General features: G+C 37.9%; 1 protein-coding gene across 8 annotated transcripts in view; it reads right to left on the bottom strand.

The window, feature by feature from the left end:
• CEP112 (centrosomal protein 112) overlaps nt 1-24,418 on the bottom strand; it is a 183,321-nt gene that overhangs the window by 85,227 nt on the left and 73,676 nt on the right. For 6 of the 8 annotated variants that reach the window (XM_067308668.1, XM_067308663.1, XM_067308667.1 and 3 more), the window contains 2 exons: nt 21,168-21,275; nt 9,315-9,497 (listed from right to left, as the gene is read on the bottom strand). In XM_067308668.1, coding sequence (XP_067164769.1) covers nt 9,315-9,497; nt 21,168-21,275 — 291 coding nt within the window. The remainder of the gene's footprint in view (nt 1-9,314; nt 9,498-21,167; nt 21,276-24,418) is intronic. The other 2 variants (XM_067308665.1, XM_067308664.1) reach the window with 2 other exon arrangements.

Below are 24,418 nucleotides of genomic sequence, written 5' to 3'. Positions count from 1 at the left end.
CATGATCAACTCAGACTGGTATCTGTGCCAGTAACATCGTCTTCAGACACGCAGACAACCGATTACGGGATTTGGGTCCCCCCCACCACAGCTCCTGTCCAGGAAATAGAAGAAAAACAGAGGTGTCTTCCATTTTTGTTCCCGACTAAAGCAATATACTGAGGAATAAGCAGATGAACAGTAGGGAGCCCAAGACAGCGGAGTATGCCATAAGCGTTTCAGCTGCAATTTGTTACTGGTTTTCCACTTGAAGGTTTCTCTGTAATACTTTAATGTGGGAGTGTGCGGAGCTTTATGGATGGTCTCATATTTCTCAGCTGACATATCTTCAGCCAAACTATGTCAGTTACAGGAGAGGGCAAGGCGTTTCATTGGCTTCACAATTCCTCCTTCCCCCATCATAAACCACATAAAAGAAAAATACAAATAATCATATCTCTAAAATCGCTATTTATTACCTCATCATGAAACTGTCTGCTGGACCCTGCAGTGGTGTTGAGTAATATTATTACTTAAACCATAAAGACGCTGTATTTATTACTCAAAATAGGGAAAATTAGCATTCATATGGATCCTATTGTTTTAAGGCCAGTAATACTGCCAAAACAAGTGGTGTTAACATTCCAAACTACAGATTGTCACAATTTCTCTCCTGGTGTTTCATTCTTTCATTTGGTATTTATAATACCTCTGAATTGAGGAACTGAACGGATCATAAAATTTCTCCTATCAAATAAATCATTTAATGGCTAGACTACCAGTCAAAACTTGATTTATGGTGGCAATGAGTGAACGGAATTAACATCTGCTGACCTAAGGATGAGACACTAAATTGACTTTGGCTAATCTTTGTCTGGGTCCTAATGGACAAGAGAAGAAGCACACCCTAAAAAATTAACTGCTTAATCTGTGTTAAGTAGCTCCTCAGTTGGCAGTCACAGACAAGACAGCCTAACCTCAGATGCTGGAAAAATTATAGAGCAAGACCCCACAGAAGCAATTTTCAGACACACAAGGGATAAAAAGGTCACCAGGAACAGCCGACATGAATATATCAAGGGCAAATCATGCTTGACCAATCTGATTGTCTTCTATAAAGAAATGACTGACTCGGTGGACAAGGGGAAGAACAGTTGATGTCCGTTACCTTGAATTTAGCATGGGTTTTGACACAGACTCTTATAGCATCTGCACAGTCAAACTGAAAAGACATGGATTGAATGGGTGGACTACAAAGTGAGCGAAGAACTCACTGGACCATGGGGTTCAAAGAGTAGCAGTCGACAGCTCAAAGTCTAACAGGCACTGAGATAGAAGTGGCATTTCTGAAGGGTCAGTGCTGAGGCTGATACTGCTTAACATCTCCATCAATGAACTGCATAATAGGACATGATGTACCCTTAGCAATATTGTGGATGCTGTCTTTTGGGGGCAAGTGGTCAGTATGTTGGAGAGCAGAGTTACCATTCACCGGGACCTCAGACTCAGCAAACTGGAGGAATGTGCCACCAGAATCTTCATGAAGTTCAACAACCTAGGTTTGCTCAGCCTGGAGAACAGGAGGCTAAGGAGGGGTCTAATGGCTGTACCACTGTGTGTAAAGAGGAATTATAGAGAAGGTGGAGACAGACTTTTCTTGAACCTGGACACTGAAAGGACAAGAGGCTATGGATGCAACTTGCAACAAGGGAAATTCCAGTTGCATATAAAGGAAAATAAAAATCACAATGGAGTAGTTAAGCACTGGAACAGGTTGCCTAGAGAAGTTGAGAAATCTCCATCCTTGCAGATTTTCAAAACCCAACTGGGCCAGGCTCTGAGCAACCTGATTAATTTTGAGGTTAGACCCACTTCAAGCAGGAGGTTGGATCAGATGATCTCCAGAGGTCCTTTCAACCTAAATTATTCTATGATGTTGTGAAAAGAATTCAAGGAGAATTGTGACCTCATATAAGAGGAAGTCTCTTGAACCATTCAGTGAGATGTTTGAAGGAGATTTCACTGCTGTTTCCTATACTGCCGTACTTGTTCTGTGGATGAGGAGAAGATGTCAAATTCCTCCTACCCAACATGTCCCTTAAACAAATTGGAAGCTAACTCTAAAAAGCAATTACCAAAAGAACTAGAAAAAATTAATGAAGAATTTAAAAAACTAGTTATGAGGAAGCAACCCCTTCTCTATACAGCAAACATTTACCAAACATCAAGTTTAGTGATAATATTTGAAACAATATAATATCAAAGAAACTACATTCAAAAGAGAAAAGTCCTGCATTTGCAAATAATATCCATAAGCAACTTTAGAGTGTGACCTTGCCATAAACTGAACTTCAAATAGCAAGTGCTCCTTTCACACCAAAATCAAGAGCTTTTATCGTAATTTGATAGTTTCTGCATAGTCGCACAATATTTTTGCCTCTCCACTTATAAATTGTATTATAAAACCATGTCAGATATTGCAGTTACTATCATCCGTTTTGTGTTTACTGGTGTACTTGACCATTTATTACCTTAGTATTTCTTTATAACTTTTATATCATTTCATGCCATGTATAGCTTATATTCTATTATTGTAAATCATTCATTCTGACACACACAAATCTTATATGCAAAGCCACATCTGGTGTGGCTGTACTAAATACTGACATACACAAAGATCCTTTCCCCAGCTGATGAATAAGACTGAACTCATTTTTTAGAGAAGTTATTCTATATTAATTAACTTTTATGCAGGAAACGATCACTTTTTCCTAAACAGGGAGTACTGGTATAATATAAAAGTACTGCCATATGATGTACACTTTGCCCCCTCTCAACTGAAATTGTATACTCTACCTTTTCAGCTGCCAATATTTAAAAGTAAACACAAAAAATAATATGAAATGTCAATTACAGCCTAATAACTACCATATATATTTGATTTCAAATTGTATAAACAAAAAGTCCATTTTGCTGAAGAGAACTCCGTCTCAGACTAGAGTACATTTTATGTGATGAGCTAGTTTCTATGGCAACTGCTTTCTCTTTTACATACACTGTAGACAGAGCACAAAATGTCAGTTCTGTACCAAGCTAACTTAACATTTTTAATCAGCAAATGATAATTTACGCACCATTATTTACGGCTTCCAAAAATGTCTTTAGAAAATATTTCAGCATTGAACAGCCTAATGTATAAAAGGATACAGAAGCAAGTAACCTCACAGCTCCTACACCGAATTCCTCACTATCTAATTTCAGTCATATTGTTTAAAAAAAAAAAAAAAAAAAGGCAAGCAAAAACGTGGACGAGATCATAGATGATCACTCATTAAAGCACGAGAACACTTTGATGGTTCCATTACATGAAGAAGCAGCAGATGTTTATAGCTTGTTGAACAGTCTTTTGAAAGGCACCTCAAACAGAAGCAGCAGCTTAGAAGTGGGGACCAGAAGCAGTGGTTGACGCAGAACAATATATGTGGCAAGGTGGCTTCATCTGAGCTGAGGAGAGGAAGGACACACAGAAGACCAACACCCTCACTTTGACAGGAATGCTTAATCCTCGAATCAGAGCTCTGTAAACTTAAGCTTCGGAGCAGAGGCTCATTTTTTCTCTTATCTCTATGATTATGTCTATTCTGCCACCCAAATTCTTTCCGCAACTCTTCTGCATTTACTCAAATACAGCTAAAGCTAGCCCTGCTGATTACTGGAGCCCAGTAGAGAATATTATTTAAGCATTTCTCCAGGATACTTGTGGGTTTGGCAGTTTCAGTGAACCCTAAACTTCACAGCTACGTTGCTATTAGTTTAGAGCCCAGTTTGGATATCTCTACAGGACCCATCATCACGTCCTTGATTTTAATAGATATTCCTTGTCAGTGGGATTCATCCCAACCCTTAGTCAGCCTACAGTGAATAAAAACCAAGAGAAAACATGCAAGTGCTACAACAAATATTTGGCAATTTAAATATTTTACATTAACAGTCATGTTCATTATTCTGGATTAACTGGTGGTAAACAAACATACTACGATATAGCCAAAAGCTTTTGTTTAGGAAAGTCTAAAAGGGAACTGCTGCCTGTCTACAAAAATCTGACAGTCAGCCCAAAAGCTACTCTCCAAGGGAAATATAACAAACATTTCAATTGCAACTCCATGATTTAGACTGTCTGCAGACAAAGCCCGCATAGCAAACAATACATTTCTGTTTCATTTCAAAGACATCTTCTCTTGAGAGCAAAAAAGAGAAGTCAAAGAACAAATGAGTCATAGAACTTATTCACTAAAATAGTACATAGTCTTTCCAGTAGCACGATCAACCTTTGAATGTTGCACAGGCTACATGTGTCTGTACCCTCCAGACACAGTCACGCAAACCGGTTCCCCTGACCCTGGAAGAATATCCCTGTGGAAACTGGTACTGGGGTATATCAGAACAGTTACCTGACGTAGCAGAGGTGACTGGTGATTTACCTGTACATTAACAGGTGCTTCACAAATCAAAGTTTGAGCAAGTTTCTATTGTAAAACAAATGCTCTCACATAGCTCCTGTATTAGTACAGCACTGAAGAGTCACTGTTATAGCAGTGTTATTTATACACACAGATAGAAATTGTGCATGTGTTGGGGTAATTTAATGATTCTTACTAAACAAGCATAAAATATTTCTATTTAAGACATTTTCTTTATTTTCTCTTGTTCATAGTTGATACAAGATCTCCAGAGAAACACATCAGTACGGTACCATTTCAGACTGACTATATATGTGGAGGCAAGATACATCTCTTCTGTTCCCCCCACGGGGTTGATATGAACATTATCTATACAGAAACATAAATGTACCAAAGATTGGCTGTAATGGAAATAACAATCATTACTTTTTATTAACTCAACAGGCTCAAACAGCTCATAATTAATTCAGACAAAACAAAGTACGAAGCAACAGCTGCAGACAGATCACTGGATACAAGTGCAAAGCAGCACATTTTTAGAGAAAGAGAGTCCCAGAAAAAAGTGAGGGGATGCTCCATACTGCAGGCCCCAGGGAAGGGCTGCAAATTTGTATGTGAGAAGGTAAAATAAAATGGGATGGTACGAGCACAAATGTTTATGGGAAGTGCAAAAAGCAAGACAGGAAAAATGGAAGCAGATACTTAGGCCAAGGAAAAATATCTTATTAACTCTTCCCACCAACTCCAGCCCATTCCCTTTTTATGACAGCTTTCATTCTCGAAGTCTCTTCGAGATGCCTCTGCCCAGCTTTAGAACCGACTGAGGTTTTCTTTTTCCAACAGGTAACTGATTATCTACAGCCTTAAGACACCCCTCAACATCAGTGACCTTTTCTTAAAGCAGCCTACTATTTGAGAGCATAAACAGTATATGTTAACATTAAATACTATGACATCAGCGACAAAAACTGAAAAATTGTGCCTCAGTGTTTTGAGTTACTCTTGACCCAATTGCGCATGGAGGAAAATAGTGGACTTGCCAATTACCTTGTAACACAACCTGGAAAAAGAATTCAGTTTCCTCATGGAAACTTCTTTCCTCCTGCTTTAGTGCAAAGCACTGTATTTGACATTAGAGAGGTACATTTCTCCTCGTCTTGCCCAAAGGTCAATGGTCAAACAAGCAGCGTGAAAATGAGCTAGCCTTATAGAGCAGCTGGAGCACCACAAGCCTCGAGCAGGTCCAGGGCCCACGTCAGCTGCTGGGCAGTACCAGCAACGTTCCCAGGATAAAGCACGAGGACACAACTGGCACACCTACCACAGCCTCGCTGGCAGCCGTCATTCACATCTCCTAACCTTGCTATCTCATTGCACAGAAACAAACCAGATATATCATCCTCAGTAATCAGAAGTCTTGCTTTAGGAAAATCTGAAATTCAGTACCATGCCCATTTTCATTAAAACAAAAGGAAGTTCTCTCTCGCACAATGAATTCACTGTTTGGTGAAATCACATAAGCACTGAAGTTGTTTAGGGAGATGGGGAAAGGAAGACCAATCAAGCTATAGCTTAAAAGTGTTCTTAAAGAACATCCAGATAATACCCAAATCTAAATTAAAACAGAAATAGTGATTTAAAACAACTCCTGTATTATTAACTATTATTTAAACAATACTATGGCAGTTCATAGAAAATGTATGGCATTTAAAAGACTGCAAGAACACAGCATGGTATAAAAGCCTTTGTACTGCTTTGACTTTTATTGACCTACATGTCAATTTACTCCTCCCCAAGCATTACAGCCCTAGGTGGAGGGGGAAGAGGGGGAAAAAGAAAAAAAAAAAAATCAAAGCAAGCCTCCTAGAAATAGATAAATCCAAGAGCCAAAGTGGAATACAACTGTTATCCCCAAATTGATCAGCAATACAAAAGATGATCCACTTAAATCAAGTTCCTTTCACAGAAAATATATTCAACATTGCAAAGAAATTGTAACATTATTTTATCCTTATTTAAATCTAGCAGTGTACTGACATCTTAAAATTTATACTTCCGCTCTGAGTAAAGCATTAATAAATACATTCATATTTGAAAAGCATGTAATGGTTTTGTATACTATCTTTTACAGTACCAGAAGACCTACATGCATGTAGAGACCTGGGATGCGCAATTAAAAAAACACAGACACACTCCCATCTTCATTAACAGCATAATAAATTTTTCTGTAGTACTCAGCTACAGCCATCTTTGGTAGTATAGTAAAAATATATATTTTAAACACTCACTACTCTTTCCATATGGAAAACAATTTAAAAAAGAAAAACAGTAAATACATATAATATCAGTGCTTTCATATCATCCAAACATTGAACGGATAGGTCCTTTACACCAAAACGAACTACTTGTATGTGATTAATGCTGATTATTATTTAAATTATATGAAATACCCAGCAATTCTACTTTTCATTTAGCAAAGCAAAATGGCCTCTTTTACGGTCTCAAAGCTTCTTCACTGTAATATAAATAAGTCCTAAAAATTACTATTGTCAATCGTGATTCAATTTTAACAGTTTTTTAAAAAGCTATGTCTACATAAACAGAGAGACACTGAATATTTCCTAAAAGACATTGGCCATTAGTCCCATTAGATTTCCAAAACATGCACTTTGGAGAGCATAAGCAAAGCTTAAAAATGTTACTAAAAATGTGCCATAATTCCATAGGAGACACTGGCATTGCCTACTAAGCTCACTGCAAAGACAAAAATGAATTCTAATGCAGATAAAGGAACTAAGAATGATTTATTTTCCAAAGGAAAAAGAAAAAAAAAAAGTAAGTATCCTTGATAGCAGAGAGATTCTTATTAAAAGTTAAATTAACAAGAGCTCTTCTAGTCAGCAGCAAATGTATTTTCTTCCCTGATTTACATGTCATTCTCATGGCAGCAACACTCAAATGACTGTACAGGGATATTCAAAGTAGAAAGAAAAGCCCTGTAAAAGGCCAAAGTTTTTGCTATTCAGATTTTCATAATAGCTGGGATAATTTCCAGTGCTTTACATAGCAGCTGTAGTAGCACTACATATCCCAATGCTGCAAATGGAAAGCGCTCCCAAACTTTGTACTCCAGTCTTTGCCAGAAATGGCACACAACAGAATTAGATAGATAGATAAACTTACAGGACATCTCCCATATCCTCCCAATTTCCTTAAAATATTCCCGTTACATCTCCATTCAGTATTATACAAAACAATAACTGTAATGAATGATAGCGTGTACACAGAATAATTCTGCATAATTAAAATAGTTTTTTTATCCCAAATAATACAAACGTTTATCTCCTTTTGTATGCAGGCAAACACAACATCCGGCACGTAGGAAGATATAGCTTTGAAAAGACGCTTGCAAACAGCTATATAGTTAAGGTACATCTTTCTTAGGCCAAAGGAAAAAAAAAATCTAAAGATTAAAAAACAGTCCCTTTAAGTCACTGTTCATTCTTAGAATAAAATTAAGGGCAAGGTTTAATTCTTCAGAAGCCACCTGAATATCCTCTTCCCAAGCGTTCTCACAAAAGTCTCTCTCATTTTCCTTGGAAAAACCATAATGGTGGAAATGGAGAAATATGTCCTGGTTCTGCAATATATCCCCCCATCCTCCCCCAACAAGCGGTTTGTTTTCCAACAGATTTTCTTAAGGCAGATTTTGACAGAGTCCGAGTCCTCCAAAGCTAAACAAAAAATTTTAATTAAAAAATTAAATCTTCAGTTCCACTTAGCCTGCATCTTTTACTGAGAACTATAATGTAGCTATCTAGTCTACAGGGAAGTAAAGTGAAAATGCCTTAATGCCAGAGTCTTGCATCACGTAGGGAAGGTGGTGGTATGCGGAAAACATATGCAGTTAAAGATGCCTTACCAAAATGTCCAGTTTTGGTATAGAATAATCCATGTATGATATGTAATTCTAATGCCGATTAGTAAAAATTATTTGCTGAATACTCTTTTAAACTATGAAATTTTTAAGTTTTACTATTGCAGGCCTTTTTAACATAGGCTGTTAGGAAAATACACCATGCTGTCCTTACAAAATATATTGAAAAAACGCAGTAAAAATTTTTTTTTTTGACCTGAAAACTAATAAAGATCATTTTCCATGCTGACAGTGCACATTTCATCCAGAAGTTTGAAGAGTCAAATGCTACCCCAGCTGGGGGTTATTCTGCCAAATGGCTTCCAACAGTGACCACAGAGATGGAGGATGGGAGGGGTGCATGTTTGCAGGAAAATAAACCTGATGGTAAGCAACCCCAAATCCAAATCATCTTATTACGTATCTGACATACGTGAGTCAAACACACAATACAAGTCTAGAATATAAAACTGAAACAGAAAGACATGGGAAAAAAAAAGGAAATAAAGCCATTTGCGAGTTACCTGCAGAGATTTAAAACAAAAAAAAGCATACGAATGAAGCAGATATAATTCATATGGATTTGCCCAGGAAGGAGAAAAGGAGGGGGTGAGTGTGAGGGCTGGGGGGGGAGAAGAACGGATACCTTTTTTCTTAAACAAATCCATCATGAAAGAAAATGAGACAAGATTATAAATAGGCCGAGTTATAGCGCACCATGGGATTTTTAATCTGGCTACCTGTGGTTTTTGCAGTTAAAGCCCTATTCAGCAGTGGGGAAGGAGGGGGGGAAGCGGAAAAGAAAAAAAGAGGAAAAAAGAAAAAACAAAATCACGTTTATATGTCACTTGCGCAAATGATCAAACAGCGTGCATTATCAACCAGGCTGGAAAACAGGAAACACTAATTGTCCCTGTTTTATAATAAGCATACGCTTTCCAAACATCACTGATTATTACCTGTGCATCGCGTTTCCGGCATTCTTGAGTTTTATTCTCGTGTTCTGTCATGGCAGCACGAAGCTGCTTTTCCAGTTTTTCAATTTCCCGTTCGTGATCTCGGACCAGGCAATCCTTCTCTGTGTTGTGCTGCTGGAATAGGTGCGTCTTCTCCTGTTCATGCTCCAGCTTCAGCTCCACCATCTGATTGGGCAGCGAGGAGTACAGTTCATCAATAGAACATCCTTGTCGTCATGACAACTCGTCTACAGCTTAATTTTCCCCTTAATTTCATCAAGTGGGCAATTTTTTTTACGTCACTCTTACCTCACCTTTTAAAAGCTACCTTTGGCATGACACAATTCCTTTGGACAATTTCAACGGCAAAGACAACTTAAGCAAATCCAGCGCATCCTTAACCAAATTGTTGGTACAAGTGTCAGAGCGTTAAGAAAAATTGCGTTGTCGCATTGTGTGTACGCTCCCCACGTATCCTGCTGTTGCTAATCAGCAGTGTTAAGGTTTCTAAATGGTTAATAGTCAGTCTGCTCTCCTCTTTGCTTAAGTATACACACACAACCCACCCAGCAGCGATCAAACCTTTTAAAGATTTCTTTATGATTTCCCAAATAAAAGCTCTTACTTCAATATTCATCAACGTTATCGCATATACAGTTGCTTTAAAAAAAAAAAATTATAAAAAAAAACAAAGCTGCATTATGCCGTTGTCAGCTACGGTACCCCAACATAAACAGATGTACGTGCTCCAGAAGGGCACCTGCTGTGCCGCAAGCTTGCGCCACGATTTCATAAAAAGCGCTCTATTCTCCGGGTCCTTTCCCAGTGCGCGCCACACTGGACGCTGTGACCTTGGCCAGCCTGAGCCTCTCCCCACCAGCCTGAATGGCAGCGGCAGACCGCGGGCCTGGGCGCCGCGGCTTTGATACTAATCCTCCCAGGCTGCGCACAATGGCACCCTACCTGGCCCGCGCTCTACAGGCGGCCGGCTGCCTTTGAAGCAGGTGATGAATAGGGACTGCAGGAAGCCAGCTTCCCCACCGAACGCCAGGCCACACAGCTGCTAGCAACAGTCACTTGGATTTTTCTTCAGTTTTGGTGGATTTCGGGGAGGGGAGGAAGGAGGGGGGAAAAAAAAAAAAAAAAAAAACCCAAAAACCCCACACGCCGTTATCGGGAATATGGTGGGTTATTTTCAGCGTGAGAATCCGTCTTCAAAACAAGAAAAGCTAACGGTAGGAGCCTGCTCCGCATCGATCGGGGGTGTGCGAGGAGGGCGCCCGGGCACCTTATCTTAAAGCTGTAGCAGTCGATTCTGAAAACATGCCCTCTGCATTTACATTAGCTGTTTCGTGATTTTTGGTTTAAAAATCGAGGCAAAATAAAAAACAACAACAACAAATTCCCTTAAACTACCGATTACTATACTCTGAATTTAAAATTAAAACACATCTCCCACTCTACAGTTCTGCAATAGGTCCCAGAGCACATTTCCAAAACGGAAACAAGTCAAACAGGAGCAATACTCTCCTGTTTAACATATCTACATGATTTAATAATACTAAAGAGCTCATTAACACAGGGTGTGAAATCCCTGAAGACGTTAAACCCGCCAGGATGCATATTTTATCTATACTGGACCTGCTATCATTACACAAAGTTCTTTAAGTCGGGTTTTTGCCCAAGGTTTGTGTACATAGTGGTTTCTTTTCAAATGCTATCAGTGTCCTTATTGCATCTAAATGAAAGTATTCTTGCTCCCTAAAACAATTATAAGAACCTTGCTTGAATTCTAGAAAAATATTTTGCAGTTTTACATAAATCAAGCCGTATTAAAAAGAAATCATGATAGCAAGGGAGGCCTTTTTAGTCAATTTTTCCCCCCCCCTAATTATTATTGGATTTTCAGCTGCATGCACCACAAAGTCTGGGGTAAGACTGTTCGTTGTGGGAAACGTCAATTATTTAGGCTTCTACTTTCTTCTAATTGAAGAGAAGAAATGGTAACAGGCAGAGGATGAGCGCTGGAAAGGGGCAAGGGACAGATCCTGCTTCTTTCACCTGTTACAGGATACATGTATACCTCACCAATTTATGCAAGTAATTAAAATTGTACTTAGTAAGCTCTTCATTTACAGCATTTATATTATAAACGTCAAGTCTTCAAATTTAAAAGCAGAAAGAGCGAAAAGGGAATGTTCCCAATTTGTACACTGGGGCCATCTCACAATGTGTTATGTGGTAACGAAATGATGGAAATGTGAAGTGAGATGTTTTATAAGAGGCAAATTCACTGAGGAACAAAATCATCACTTAAAGCAAACTACTTCCCATCTCATTCTTGGTTTGTTTTTTTTTTTAAGGAATAAAATTTAATCTATGCCAACACAACGGAGAAACACCATGCTGTTTTGCAGCAACAATCTGACTTCTTCATCACATTAAACTACGTGAAAACTATATTAATTCATCATAAATCAGTACATTTTTCTGTCTCTCTTCTTTGAGGCAGAGCATGCCTCTATGAATGATGTAACACAATCACCTTCTTTAAAAATTGTATCAGTGTTGAGATCTCTCTACATCTAACACTATATACTTAGCACTTCATAAGATTACATTAAAATGTCCACTAAAATGCTGTATATATGTGTTCACAAGACAGTTTTAGGTGCTAGGCATTTCAGACAGACAAGCAACAAGATCTTCACAAAGGGAACTAGGGGCAACACTGAAAAGATATATTCATTAAATAATAGCGTGTGCCCCATTACCATAATCAGGTCATATTCACTGTGGCTTAGACGTTTCCTCGTCTTCCCTCCCAAAGATGGAATTCTTTTATTCTCTTCTCCAGTCACCCGTTCCAGGCCATGCCTGGAGATAGGATACTAGCCAAGAAGGACAGTCTGCTTGACCTCATACAGCTATTCCTGTTGTCATGCACTGTTCTTACCATGTAACACAAGTATTCTAAATTTATGATCTCCACTTACTTGGATTCTTCAATTTTTAATCCCCCCCACGCCAGTATGATAGAACCGTATTCAAGGCAATGGCCAACAGCTGCCTCACTGCAGTCTCACCACAATTTTGCCCTTTATTTTTAAGTCTCTGCTTTAAACTGAAATTTAACAATCTTTCCTTACTCTTATGGAGAAGGGGGGGGGAAAGAGAGAAGAAAAAAAATCTTGGGAAAACTCTTAAAAAGATTAATCCAAGACATGTGACAGTGTTTTGCTATTCACTAGCATAAACGCACACACATGCAAACTGCCATGCAAAATGGGGCAATGTAGTTCAGGACTATTTACACATCAATACAGGACACTGACAACAGCAGCTACTTAAAGGTTGCCTTCTAATACAGGCAGACTCAATTACCCTAAATTCAGAGGTACGTTAGAATGAGAGTTAATTTAATAAGGACTTAAACTCAAGTTCTACTGCAGGTAGCACCAGTTCAGTCTGCATGTCTGAAGAACAAAGATCTACAGTAAATAACCTGCTGATTGCAGAAGATATTTTCAAAAGCGAAATATTTGTAGTATAATCAACATTAGCAAATACCTTTGCAAAGTCCCTAATATAGACAAGACCTTCTACTATACATTTTTGCTTTTACATCACACACTAAGTTTAGGTTTTTCAATTTTAGAACAATTTAGACTTGTTCTCAAGAACAAGTATGCCTTTGAAAATCTTTTTATAGTCCCTAAAGGAGGGAAAGAAAATTAGTTAGCTCACTGCCTCTTTGAAAAATGTAGCTGCTACAATAAATATTTGACACAGTATGAAAATTCATGTAAATTTATGTCCACAATTCCAGAAATGTTATAAGCAACACCTATATAAAATATGGTCTTGTATGGTAGGATGACTTTATTGGCACTCTTTTGCCATGTTTGAATTTCTTTGGGCTAGAGAAGCCACCAGTAAGTTATACGTCTCATGCCAAAGAACCGAACTAGAGCTCACTCGCACAGCATGCATATAGCACATCTCTTTGGCAGGTGTTCTCTCTTATAAACATTTAGGCACATTTTCAAACATGTGACCAGAGATTTTATTTTCCATTCCTCAGTTTGTAAATCAGGTGTCTTCATTATCACTATTCCACTCACAAACAGCTCTACCCTCCGACCTGCACTATCCCCAAATGGCAACCTTGGCAAAATCTCGTATTTTCTGTCTCCTAAGCCTATAAATATATGTGTGCGTTTCATGAGGATGTGGGGATGACCCATCTTTGCAAATACACTGCTTCTAAAAGTAATCTGGTATCACAGACTTGAGATGGAATATTAATCATGTTCATCTCTGGCTCAGCATGACTTTGGGCAGAAAAGAGGGCTCTTCAGTGCAAAGCAACGGAGCATATCCAACTATTTTGCAGTAAAAAAAAATTTATATAAAGTTTTTTTTAAAGCACACTTTTTTGAGATTTCTCTGTAATTTGGAACACTGAAAGTACTCCCAAGATAAAAGGGCTGTAACGAGCCGAGGGCAAATGGGACAGTGACCAAAACATCACAGCAGAACCGCGTATTGCCCTACAGGTATTTGTTGCCTCGACGGTAACATACATGCATGGCCAATGCATTTTACTTTATGTTTCATTGCAGGCTGAAATATTTTAATTGGCATGACTGTGTTTTCTGTCATGCTTTACCTCCTAATCAACTCGCAGTAACTACCTCAGCAGCAAAGCAAGAAGTGCAAGAAATTCTATGAAAGACACAAGCTGTTGTTTGGCCAAACTGTAATTTGATTTATCCTCCTCTCTGCAACAATATCCTTTTAAAAGACCACTCGGGTATATACCTAATCTACAAATTTTAATTTACAAGACCTTCCAGAATTTTGATAGTTTTAAGGTATGGGCAGTGCAAACATCACATCAGTCCCCTCCATCTTCCCAGTCATTCTAGCATGAATAAATTTGCTAAAGCTGTTTTTAAATCACCAACATACTGGAACTGAAGTTGCAAACCCCCTTGATTAAATTACACTTAGTGCTGTGGTGAAAGTCAAGAGGTCACACACTGCTCTCCCCAGCCTCCCCACCCCGAGAAAGCCAATGCAATCTGCAAACAGAAATAGTTCTTTCAAAATAATATTTGCAAATGTCTGTTTGTGGCAGGCTCAGGTACAGAATTGACTGTACATATGCTTTGTTTAGGGATGCAGAGTTTATCCAAGGACCTTCTTTGAACACTGAGAATTGACTTCACAGGAATTCGCAGGCTGACTTGCTATTTACTTCAGGCATCAATTCACGCTCCTGGAATCACATCTCTTCTCTCCCTCCTCCCCCAAAGCTGATTCTGTTGACTATACAGGGAGCTCAGGCTTTTAACTCTGAATCACGTATTAGTTCGATGCCTGAAGGAAACTGTATAAATACCCATCTGTCTGGTTAACAATTCTGTAAACAGGCATGGCACAGCTAGAAGATTTTCACCTGTTCTTTACTAGAAGGTTAAATTCATACCCTCTTCCCCATTTGTGAGTTTTAGCTATATAATGAAGCAAAAAGTCAATGTTGATAACTGAAGAAACTGTTCCTCAGATATTCTGAGCAAATGGCATTCATCTGTGTGTTAGGATGGTTCAAAGGAAACATTTATGCATCCTGGATTAATTTATTAAATGAAATTTATGCAGCTTGTTGCTGATGACATGAAAAATTCAGAGCCTCTGCTAACGTGCTCATTTGGCCTCCATACAAGAACAGCCTGTATTTCAATTATCTTAGACTAAAAACAAAGAGGAGAGGAACAAAGCTTTTTACAAAGACAGTATCCTTATGACTAAATCAGCACTAAAAAATGGATTATAAATCTCCGAATATACCTGGAGCGTTTAAAGTACAACTAAAAAATCACTGCAACACTAGCCTATTTGAGAAATAACATATTTGAGCAGGTCTTTGCAAATGCTTTCTCCACTCATGAGTGGGTAACACATCAGTCAAAAAGAAGCTAGAAGAAACAGAAAAAGAAGATTGAGGCCAGAGGAAATGCTAGAATATAAGTGTGGTGGAAGAACTCACAACGGTGAAAAGGTACAGAGACAAAGAAGTCTAAATGTTAAGCTTATCTCTATTAACACAACACACTGAATCCCTCTGAAGACTTAAGCATGAAACTGGAGTCAGAGTTTAACGTGTAGACACAGCAACTATTTCTTGTGATCCAACTAGTAATGCTCATAGCAGTTTTGAAGACAGAAAGACCAGCTGGAAGATTAGTTAAGCTAAAAGTAATATGCCAGAAAACCACGACAGGACTGTGAGCTCAGCACCTCCAACGTAGGGCAAGTGTCTTCTCCTCTCCCCTTCCTACTTAGGAAGGCAGAGTGACCACTGTTAAAGCAGAAGGTACTAAGGAACTCGGGCTCTTGAAGAGCCACAGACTCTCCTGCGCTCTCCATCCCTCCAGCTGACCCCTTCCATGTGGCCTGGCTGCAGAACTTGCCTCTCTAGCACTGCTGATCCACTGAATCCCACAGCTCAGCACATGACACCGGCTTTTCCCAGCTGCTCACAAGTTCTTTCCACAGCCAGTGCTCCTCTGCCCTGATCCATCCATCCAGCCATCCCACGTCCATCCACAGCAGCTCCTCCATTCCCCCACACTTCAGCCCTACTCCCTGTTCCTCAGCTAAGCTGTATTTTTCCTCTCTCTCACTAGGTCACAGCCTTTACACCACCCTTTCATACATAATCTTTTCTGGCTCCATTTCCTAGAGAAGATAGAAAAATTCTCAATGAGGACACAACTTTCAGAACATTTAACTGCTGAACTCTAGCAAATCTGAGATAAACGATGTTGATTACCTAAATACACTTGAGTAATCTGGACTAAATAATGTTGATTATCTAAATTACAGTTGAGTAGATCTTCAAGGGAAAAATAAAAAACACACCCAGGTCAAAAATACCCTACTCCCAGCATTTCAAGAAAGCATCACTACAGTTCTAAGCAAAAGCAAAATGACATCATCTCAGCCTTAATCACCTAAACACTGCTGAAATATTTTGGCACAAGGTTAAATAACTAAAAATTAGCAGGGGAAATGCCCAACCTTTAAAGATTCAGAACACTAACTATTCTTTAGACTATTTTTAAGAAAGCGCACACAAGATCTTTTAAGTGTTTGGAACCTTAATAACAAATGGTGCTGCTAGCACTGTGTACAGATTTTATTTCTAAATATATGCATCTATGTATAAAAATAAGGTTGTGATTACAAAATTCATATATTACCTTTGTCATAACTGTATGTTTTTCCTTTAAATCAATCTCACTAGTAAGTTATAAAAGAAAAGGTGTACAGAAAGATATAAAAGAATATTCTTTTTCCTCCCCTCCTAACACAATATATTCCTCTCCTCCAGCATACTACTAAGATAAGAACAATATCCCTACACTACCTTAAATAATTGCCCTTGCTACTGGCAGGTAAGATTTCTGCCATGCCTTTTTTCACCTTTACCCAGCTGATTCTGTACTTATCTACCTCTCTTTTGTTTAAATAAAAGGCATAATTTAAGATCAGCCATACCTCTGCCTTGCTCCAGACTTGAAAGTCTAGACTACTTCTATCATCTTTAACATAATTTCAAAGTGATTTTCTTGTTAAATATCCAGTAAAACATTGCTGAAGGTGTCCTGTTTCTTTCCTGTTTGACTAAACACAACAAGACGACAGCCCTAATTATTCCTTCACAAGTTTTGCAAAGTCAGGACCTAACAATAAATGTCGCATGAAAGGATTTCCTGAGATATGGGGAGATTCTTCAGCTATCAGGTAATACTTTTCCTAGCTTTCCACTTTGCTAGGTAAGCATGAATAATTATTATTTTAGAATGGAATAAACACAGCTAAAGAAAAAAACAAAACAAAAGGAAAGATTTATAAATTAAAAAGCATGTCCATAACACTGCAAATAACACCATCCTGCATCAACATTTTCACAGCACATTCTCCTTTCTACAAAAAAGATTTCATAGACTTTGAATCTCTTACTAGTTTTGCATCTCTAAATAAATAAATACCTATATATATATGTATGTATAAAATGGACAGAAATAAGTTTCCACGCAAAACTCCAAAGACTGGCTAAGTAACACAAGGCCGAAACTACTTGCCCAGGCTCTGAAGGGCTTTCTCATGGCCCTCGCTGTGAAGCCCCCTTGTCTGAAGCCCTGTGCTGTCAAAGCCTTTGCTTTTGTGCCACGGCCAGTTTGGAGGGTTTCAACACTGCAGCATGTTTTCCAGCAGTGGCATCTTCTCAGAAAGCACCCAGCCAATTTGGATGTGGGGAAAAAGCAAATTTGTTAACTTTGCTGTTAACTTGCCTGCCTGAAATCTGTTATTGTAAAGTTGGGACATGCATCCTTTCAAATATTGGGGGCTTATGAAAAATGATTTCAGCAGAAACACTTCCCAGGTATTTTGAACTAAACAGAGAATGTAATTGGAACATTAAAAAAAGGCTGGGGGGGGGGGGGAGGAGAAGGGAACATAAAACCAAACAACCTTTTTTCCTGTGCTGATCGTGCCATAAAGCCTGCCTATAGATCCTGGACCATTTCAAAGGCAGGAAAGGCTGAGGCCTTCACTGTGGTGTCCATCGGCTTTGAAGTGCCGAAAGCAGCTGCTCCCAGCAGATAGGGACCGTGGGGCTGTTGGAGTTATTTTTTTTTCTTCAAAATATACTTTCAAATTTAACAGCTGCAAGTAGAACAAAGTTGAGTTAAAGTATATTTAAAGAAAAAAAAAAAGGCACCAGTTTCTAAGAGTGTTCTCAGTGGATACTTCAAAAGAAAGTGACACTGAATCAGATGAAGCTGAAACCCAGAGTGACATGTGACAGCTGAAACCAAATACTGCAAGTTTGCAAAATTTCTTTTTTGCTTTACTAATAAGTTCAAATGAAGTTGAAAAGTTAACATAATAGGAACTGCCATGGCTTGGGGGGTGTGTGTAAATCTTTTTAAAGGAAAATCAAAATATGACGATGTTAGGTTGTATCACTGAATCTAATCTACAGGCACATCAGTCTTTCAGACCTATAACCAACATTCACATTAGTCATCTCTTTGAAAGCAGTATTCAAAGAGAGCACTGAGAAGCACACACAATTTGCCATTCATAAATCCACAGCCCTCAAGTTCCTACACCTTCAAAATGCTCCTCGAGCTCAGATCGGATAACGCACCACGTCATTTGGCTCTTCATTATCAACTTGATTAAACTTATGGACGACCGAAGTCTCCAGTAGGTTGTCAGTGATACCTCAGCCACTCGCCACTCCCATCCATGCAAACATATTTGAAGATCAATTTTCATTCTCTTTATATGTGAATTCCATTTATAATAACATTCAGACACATGAGGCAGAACGTTGCAAAGCCATTTTTACACTTCTAAGATAACTAAAGTATCCAGTTTTCAGCTGCATATCTCTTTCCTAACTAGAAGTCTGCCAGGGCCATGCTGAAATGCACTACCTCTTCTAATTTACTGGTTAATTAAATAGTTTGTTTAAATCAGTCTGTTAATCCCAAAGTAGTAACCAAAGAAATACATAGTAAAACGAGACAAGGAAAAGTCTACTTTAAAAATAGCATAAAATTTCTGAAGCAGAAACAGAGCAACACAGACACAGAAATTGGAACCTCTGTTTCAAATAAAGGGAAATTTTAAGAGTGGAAGAACAAAGTTCATGCCACTTTGTGGTTGTACTGAAGTAGCCTTACATTGTAGGAAGGACAATGCAAAATAAGAGTTTCCAATGACAATCCATTAAAGTCTGTAGTAAGGGTCACAGATTCTTCGTGTTTGCAAGCTTTTAAAGAATAGTCTAAATGAAATACAAACAGAAATAACAATAAGATAATAGGACATAAACAGGATACTTCTGTTCAAGAGACATAATGGTACAGGGGAAAAAAACAAAAATAAAACACAAACCATTACACTATTAGTCATTATCATTTTCTTTTAATGCACAAAATAAGGTGGGCATTTGGCCGAAGAGTATATTTATGCCTTTATATTTCTTACCACGTTACACTGAAAGAAAAAAAAATAAATTACCATTTGTTGCTAGAAAAAGAAACGTCATAACATCCATTTAATTTCTGACAAACTGCAGATTAGTTTTTATCACTATAGATCATGTTCCTAAAACTAGGAACAAAATGTTTGAATAAATGTCTGCTTACTTGGGACTTTAAAGATACACCACAAATCATGAGAACTGTAAAGGAAAGAAGTGAACCATCCATAACACTAAAGTGATGTGAATATATGATCACATTAAAAAGTTCCACCTTAACGTAGACGCCCAACTAATCCTGACACTTCTCATCTTCCTTCCTTCCTTCTTCTTGTATGTCCTTACATTGACACATCCAGCTTTCTGGCCTTTAATGCAAGGAATTATTGCAATGCCTTTTACATGAATAAATAATCTGAAGAAAATCCATTCGCATGATTCTATAGCAGTGAGTGTATTTGTGATCTCTACCCTTTATTCCAGAGATTCTACTAAATTACAGCAGAGAAGTAGAATTTTTCCTGCTCTTTTGAGAAATTAGTTCATGTGCAACACAAAAACCCACAAAACAAAATCCCCCACAACTCTGCAGCTTGGACTCTTCCTGAATCATTAAAAGTAAGAACCATAAATAACATCCCCCAGGAGAATACAGTGCCCGTGTAGATGTACCTCGCTATTACATGGGACATCTTTCCAAAGATTGTCAGGTAACATCGCAATTAGTCACAGTGACAATTCTGAGTGAGGATAAGGAAAATGCTGATCTGAACCAATAGACTCTCTTCAATCCCAATGTAACTTGAGCTCCATGCACAAAACACACTGTTGTTCCTCCCAAGCATGGGATACAATCTCTCTCAGCATTTGTGATCCTGTTCCTTAATTACTTGGAAAGACGCTTCCAGACAGAGCAAAGTACGCCTTGTATCATAAGCTGTCTGCAGTATTTCATCCTCTTACCAGCATGGAAGATAAACTTGGACAGGAAATGAAACCACATTTCCCTCGTGGAAATGTAAACGTCTATCAACTCAAAAACACTGATAAGAGCTAACTTGAAGCTTACAAACTAACCATATCATTGCTGTCCTTCAGAAAGTGATCAAGAAAAACTTTCAACCCTGTAACAGGTGTTACCAAAGGGACACTGCTTAAGTTTCCAGGAGAAAGCAGTACGGTAAGGCGAGGATTTGATGGGCTGTTTCAGCTGCGCAGCTCTCTTGCCTATATTGCGCAATAATTTGCCTGCTTCTGTTTTTCCCCCTCTACACTTAGCAATGTTACCGAACTAAAGTTCCTTGTTTCCACCCAAATGTTTCCTGAATATTTTCCAACCCTGCAATTGCAATTAAAAAAAAACAAAAAAAAAACAATATCAGTGGGCCAAAACAAGCATACATAGAAACACTCCCCATGTTTAAAACGATAAAAAGAATAAAACACTCTGTCTCTTAACAAGAAGAAAAACAGATAATGTCACTAAATGATTTTATCTGGTCATTATAAAAATAGGTGTTGTCACCTGTAAGCCTGGGAAACAATTTGAAACAGTCAGATGTACAACAGATTGCAGGGAGGAAACAAAAATATTTCCTATTTAGATCCACCCCCCCCCCCCCCAAGCCTGCCCCCAACCTTGCATACCTATAAACTCAGTCTTTACAGAAAGGGAAGAGCAGCAATACACAGAGGGAGAACAGGATTAAGACTGCCATAGGAACTGACCTACATCTGCATCAAAAAACCTCACTTCTCCCCTCCACCCAAAGCAGCAAACTGACCTGTTGCTCATATCTTTGCTTGAGCTCTTCCAATTGCCACGAGAATTCTTTGGATTGCTTTTCCCGGAGAGATTTTGATCTGCTTAGATCTGCTTCTACCTTTTCCATCTACATGGTAAAAGAAAGGGAATACTTAATTTTCTAAAAAAAACCACCACATTCTGACATTTTTACAGTTGATTGCTAACCAAATACCTGAACGTAACTGACTGAGAATAATAATTAAATATTATTTATATGGTGTGAAAATGAATATTCGGTAAATACAAGATCATTAGTTACTTACAGATATACTTATCACTTATATCATGCTGCTCATTACAAAGCATTGGCTTAGATTTTCACTTGACAGTGGTGAATATCAAAATTAACTGAATATTTTTTTCTAGATATACTTAAGACTCAAATCTATTTTATTTAAACACACATTGCCTGTGGAAATTTGAAGAAAGTAATGTGTGAGTCAATGCACAAACTACACATTTAAGATAAGTTTACACTAAATCACTAAAATAACTTAAAAGAAAATTATTTGGCTGCAAGTAAAGTTCACTGAAGATAGTCATCGCCCATAAATAATGAGTCCCACAGATTTCAGCACACAGCATCAAGGAAGCAATTTCATAACCCGATTAACAAAGGCTTTTGTATCAAAAGCACAACTGTTAGTTGCACGTCAGGCATATTTCCAGGGAAACATATATGCAGTACTGGGCTGCACTGCACACTCATCAATAACTTTTAAATCTAGGTCCCACCACAAGTAGCAAATAAACTATCACCCTGAAAAGGCAGAAAAGGAAAAAGAGGGTAGCTGTCAAGAGCATCGTTGCTGCCACAAGTCCATCTGCTGTACCAAAAGAAGAAACGCAATAAATTCCTGAACCACAAGCCAAAATCCTACTTGGCCTAAGGGAGTGCTCTGTCTTCTACAGATGTCTTTGCCAATCAGCCTGGACATCACTTCTAAGCCAGATAACAAGGAGAAAAGGCAGTACCCAGTGGGAAAAGCATTTTATTGGAAAATGCTGCAGGAAGAGAGGAAGGTGCAAGACTAGGAGTTGTCATCCAGGGAGAAAGGGAGGGAAAAAAGTGCAGGAAGAGGGCAACAAGTCATCAATGACCTTCCAGTAAATCACAAACCTCATGTCTACTATCTGCTATTATGAAAAGGGAATTCTATGAATATTTTTTATGAATAATTTCTCCCAACTCCAAGCCTACTTGAGTTGCAGCTCCACAGCCATATTTTCTTTAGCTCAAAGCACAATAAAAGATCTTATTACTTTATTTATTTATTTTTATTTTTAAAAGAGAATGAAAGCATTCTAAAAAGTGAGACAGAAAAAACATGCAAAGATGCTTTAACTCTACAGGTTTTGTGCTTTAATCATTAGATCAAATTCATGTATTTCCTATAAATGCAATGAAGGTTCTGGTCATTATTTTTCAGACCAAGAAACACTAGAGCCTAAATATCATAATATTTTTTATGTATTGTTTCTCTTTTTGCTAGTTACTACCGGAAAATTTAACAGCTCTTACAGTTAAAAATGTACTGGTCATCCATCAATGGGCATCAGGTGACTCTTAATAACAAGCTTGACAACATAGGAAGCAGATGGCACAAAATATCAGAGCCAGACTAATGAATCAAATATTGATTACAAGAACTGAAAATGCCAGACCCCATTCTACTTATCTCCATAATTAAGTTAACCATAGAGATGGTTTCAGAAGCCTAATATTTATAGTGTAGTTCAGAGTACAGCGTTGCTATAGCTACTACAGTATTTTGCATTATAAGTAGAACATTTCCTCTAACTACAAAAAACAGAATTTTCCAATATTTTATTATCTTATGTAATAGGTGACTTATCTAAAAAGATTATGTGTATAAAGACGAATGAGAAGGGACAAAGCAATGAAGACAGCTTCGGTACTGTTCCTTTGATGCAGTTCCTTGAACCTTGTTTACTGTAGAACAGTAGTCTGTTATGTCCTACAACATTTTTGGGGGGAAACAATATTGAGACTGGCAGAAGTCAGAGGGTATCAGAAGTGGCAATACCATGTGGGGCTAAGACTTCTGTTCTGAATTTCTCCATAAAAGCACTTGGAAGTCATAGATTAAAAACCACAGGCTAAACGTTTTCCACAGATTCAGAGCACCTTAGCTGATAAACTATAAACATGAAATAATTTTGATATTAAATTATGAAATATTCTTAATATTAGCAAACGTATGCACTAGTTTGACACAGTTTGACTTCACTCAGTCTTTTAAATTTTGGAAAGATCTAGTTTATAGACCTATATTGGATAGTACTACTCTCAGAGTAGCTGTATTGAAAACTACTCATCATTATGAGTAAGTTTGATACAACCAGTCACAGATAAAGTTCTGCTAGATTTCCACAGGTCGATTGTTTTTGCATGCCTAATAGATTAAGAAGTACTACTACACGCAAAGTGCCAGGAGAGGGGAATTATTTGTCAGAGTCCTTTGTGAGGAGGCATCATGTTTTTTAAATAGTCACAACGCAATCTCTTTTCTCACTGTTCAATGTTACTTCCATTCTCATATGGAGTATTAATCTGGCTAGAGGGATCAATAAAGTATGAAGAATGAACAATCTGTTCAGTCACATATTATTTACTATTTCTAATTTTTAGCATACAAGTCCATACAAAACAACTCCATGACTGATTCTGGGAGTACAACAAAACTCATCCTCAGAACTTCCCAGAACACAGCAATATTCTCAAAGGAAGTTTACAGTAATTTTTAAATGACAATGAGTTTGTAATTTTTCCAAATTCTTTTGTGCAATTTTTTTTTTTTTTTTTTTTAAGTGAATGAAACCATTTTCAGTCTTTCAAGAATGAGATTATATCCCTTTTGGAGCAGAAATAAAATATTATTTTAAGTCATCTTGAGGAAGCTGGAGAAGAGTCTCACAGTATAGGATATAGGAAACGGACTTTAAAATAGTAGGATTTGTTCTATTGCCCTCATGGGTCTAGTTTGCAAAACAAAAGTTGCTTTGCATGCTTGTTCTTGCTTTGTTATTTCCAAATTCTATTATTTGCTGTAGGCATAAGTCTTAAAAATATCAGTAATGCCCTACATTCCTCTCTTTTGCTGAAGAATTTGGAAAAAAAGCAAAGCTTCAAGAATGAAAAAAAGAGAATTTGCTTATTAATAATAAACATATGACAAAACATTTTATTCTTCTAAAAAAATTTCA

This window comes from Apteryx mantelli, chromosome 19 (genome assembly GCF_036417845.1).
Source record: "Apteryx mantelli isolate bAptMan1 chromosome 19, bAptMan1.hap1, whole genome shotgun sequence".
In the NCBI taxonomy this organism is placed as follows: domain Eukaryota; kingdom Metazoa; phylum Chordata; class Aves; order Apterygiformes; family Apterygidae; genus Apteryx; species Apteryx mantelli.
This window is presented reverse-complemented; position numbering and strand designations above follow the sequence as displayed.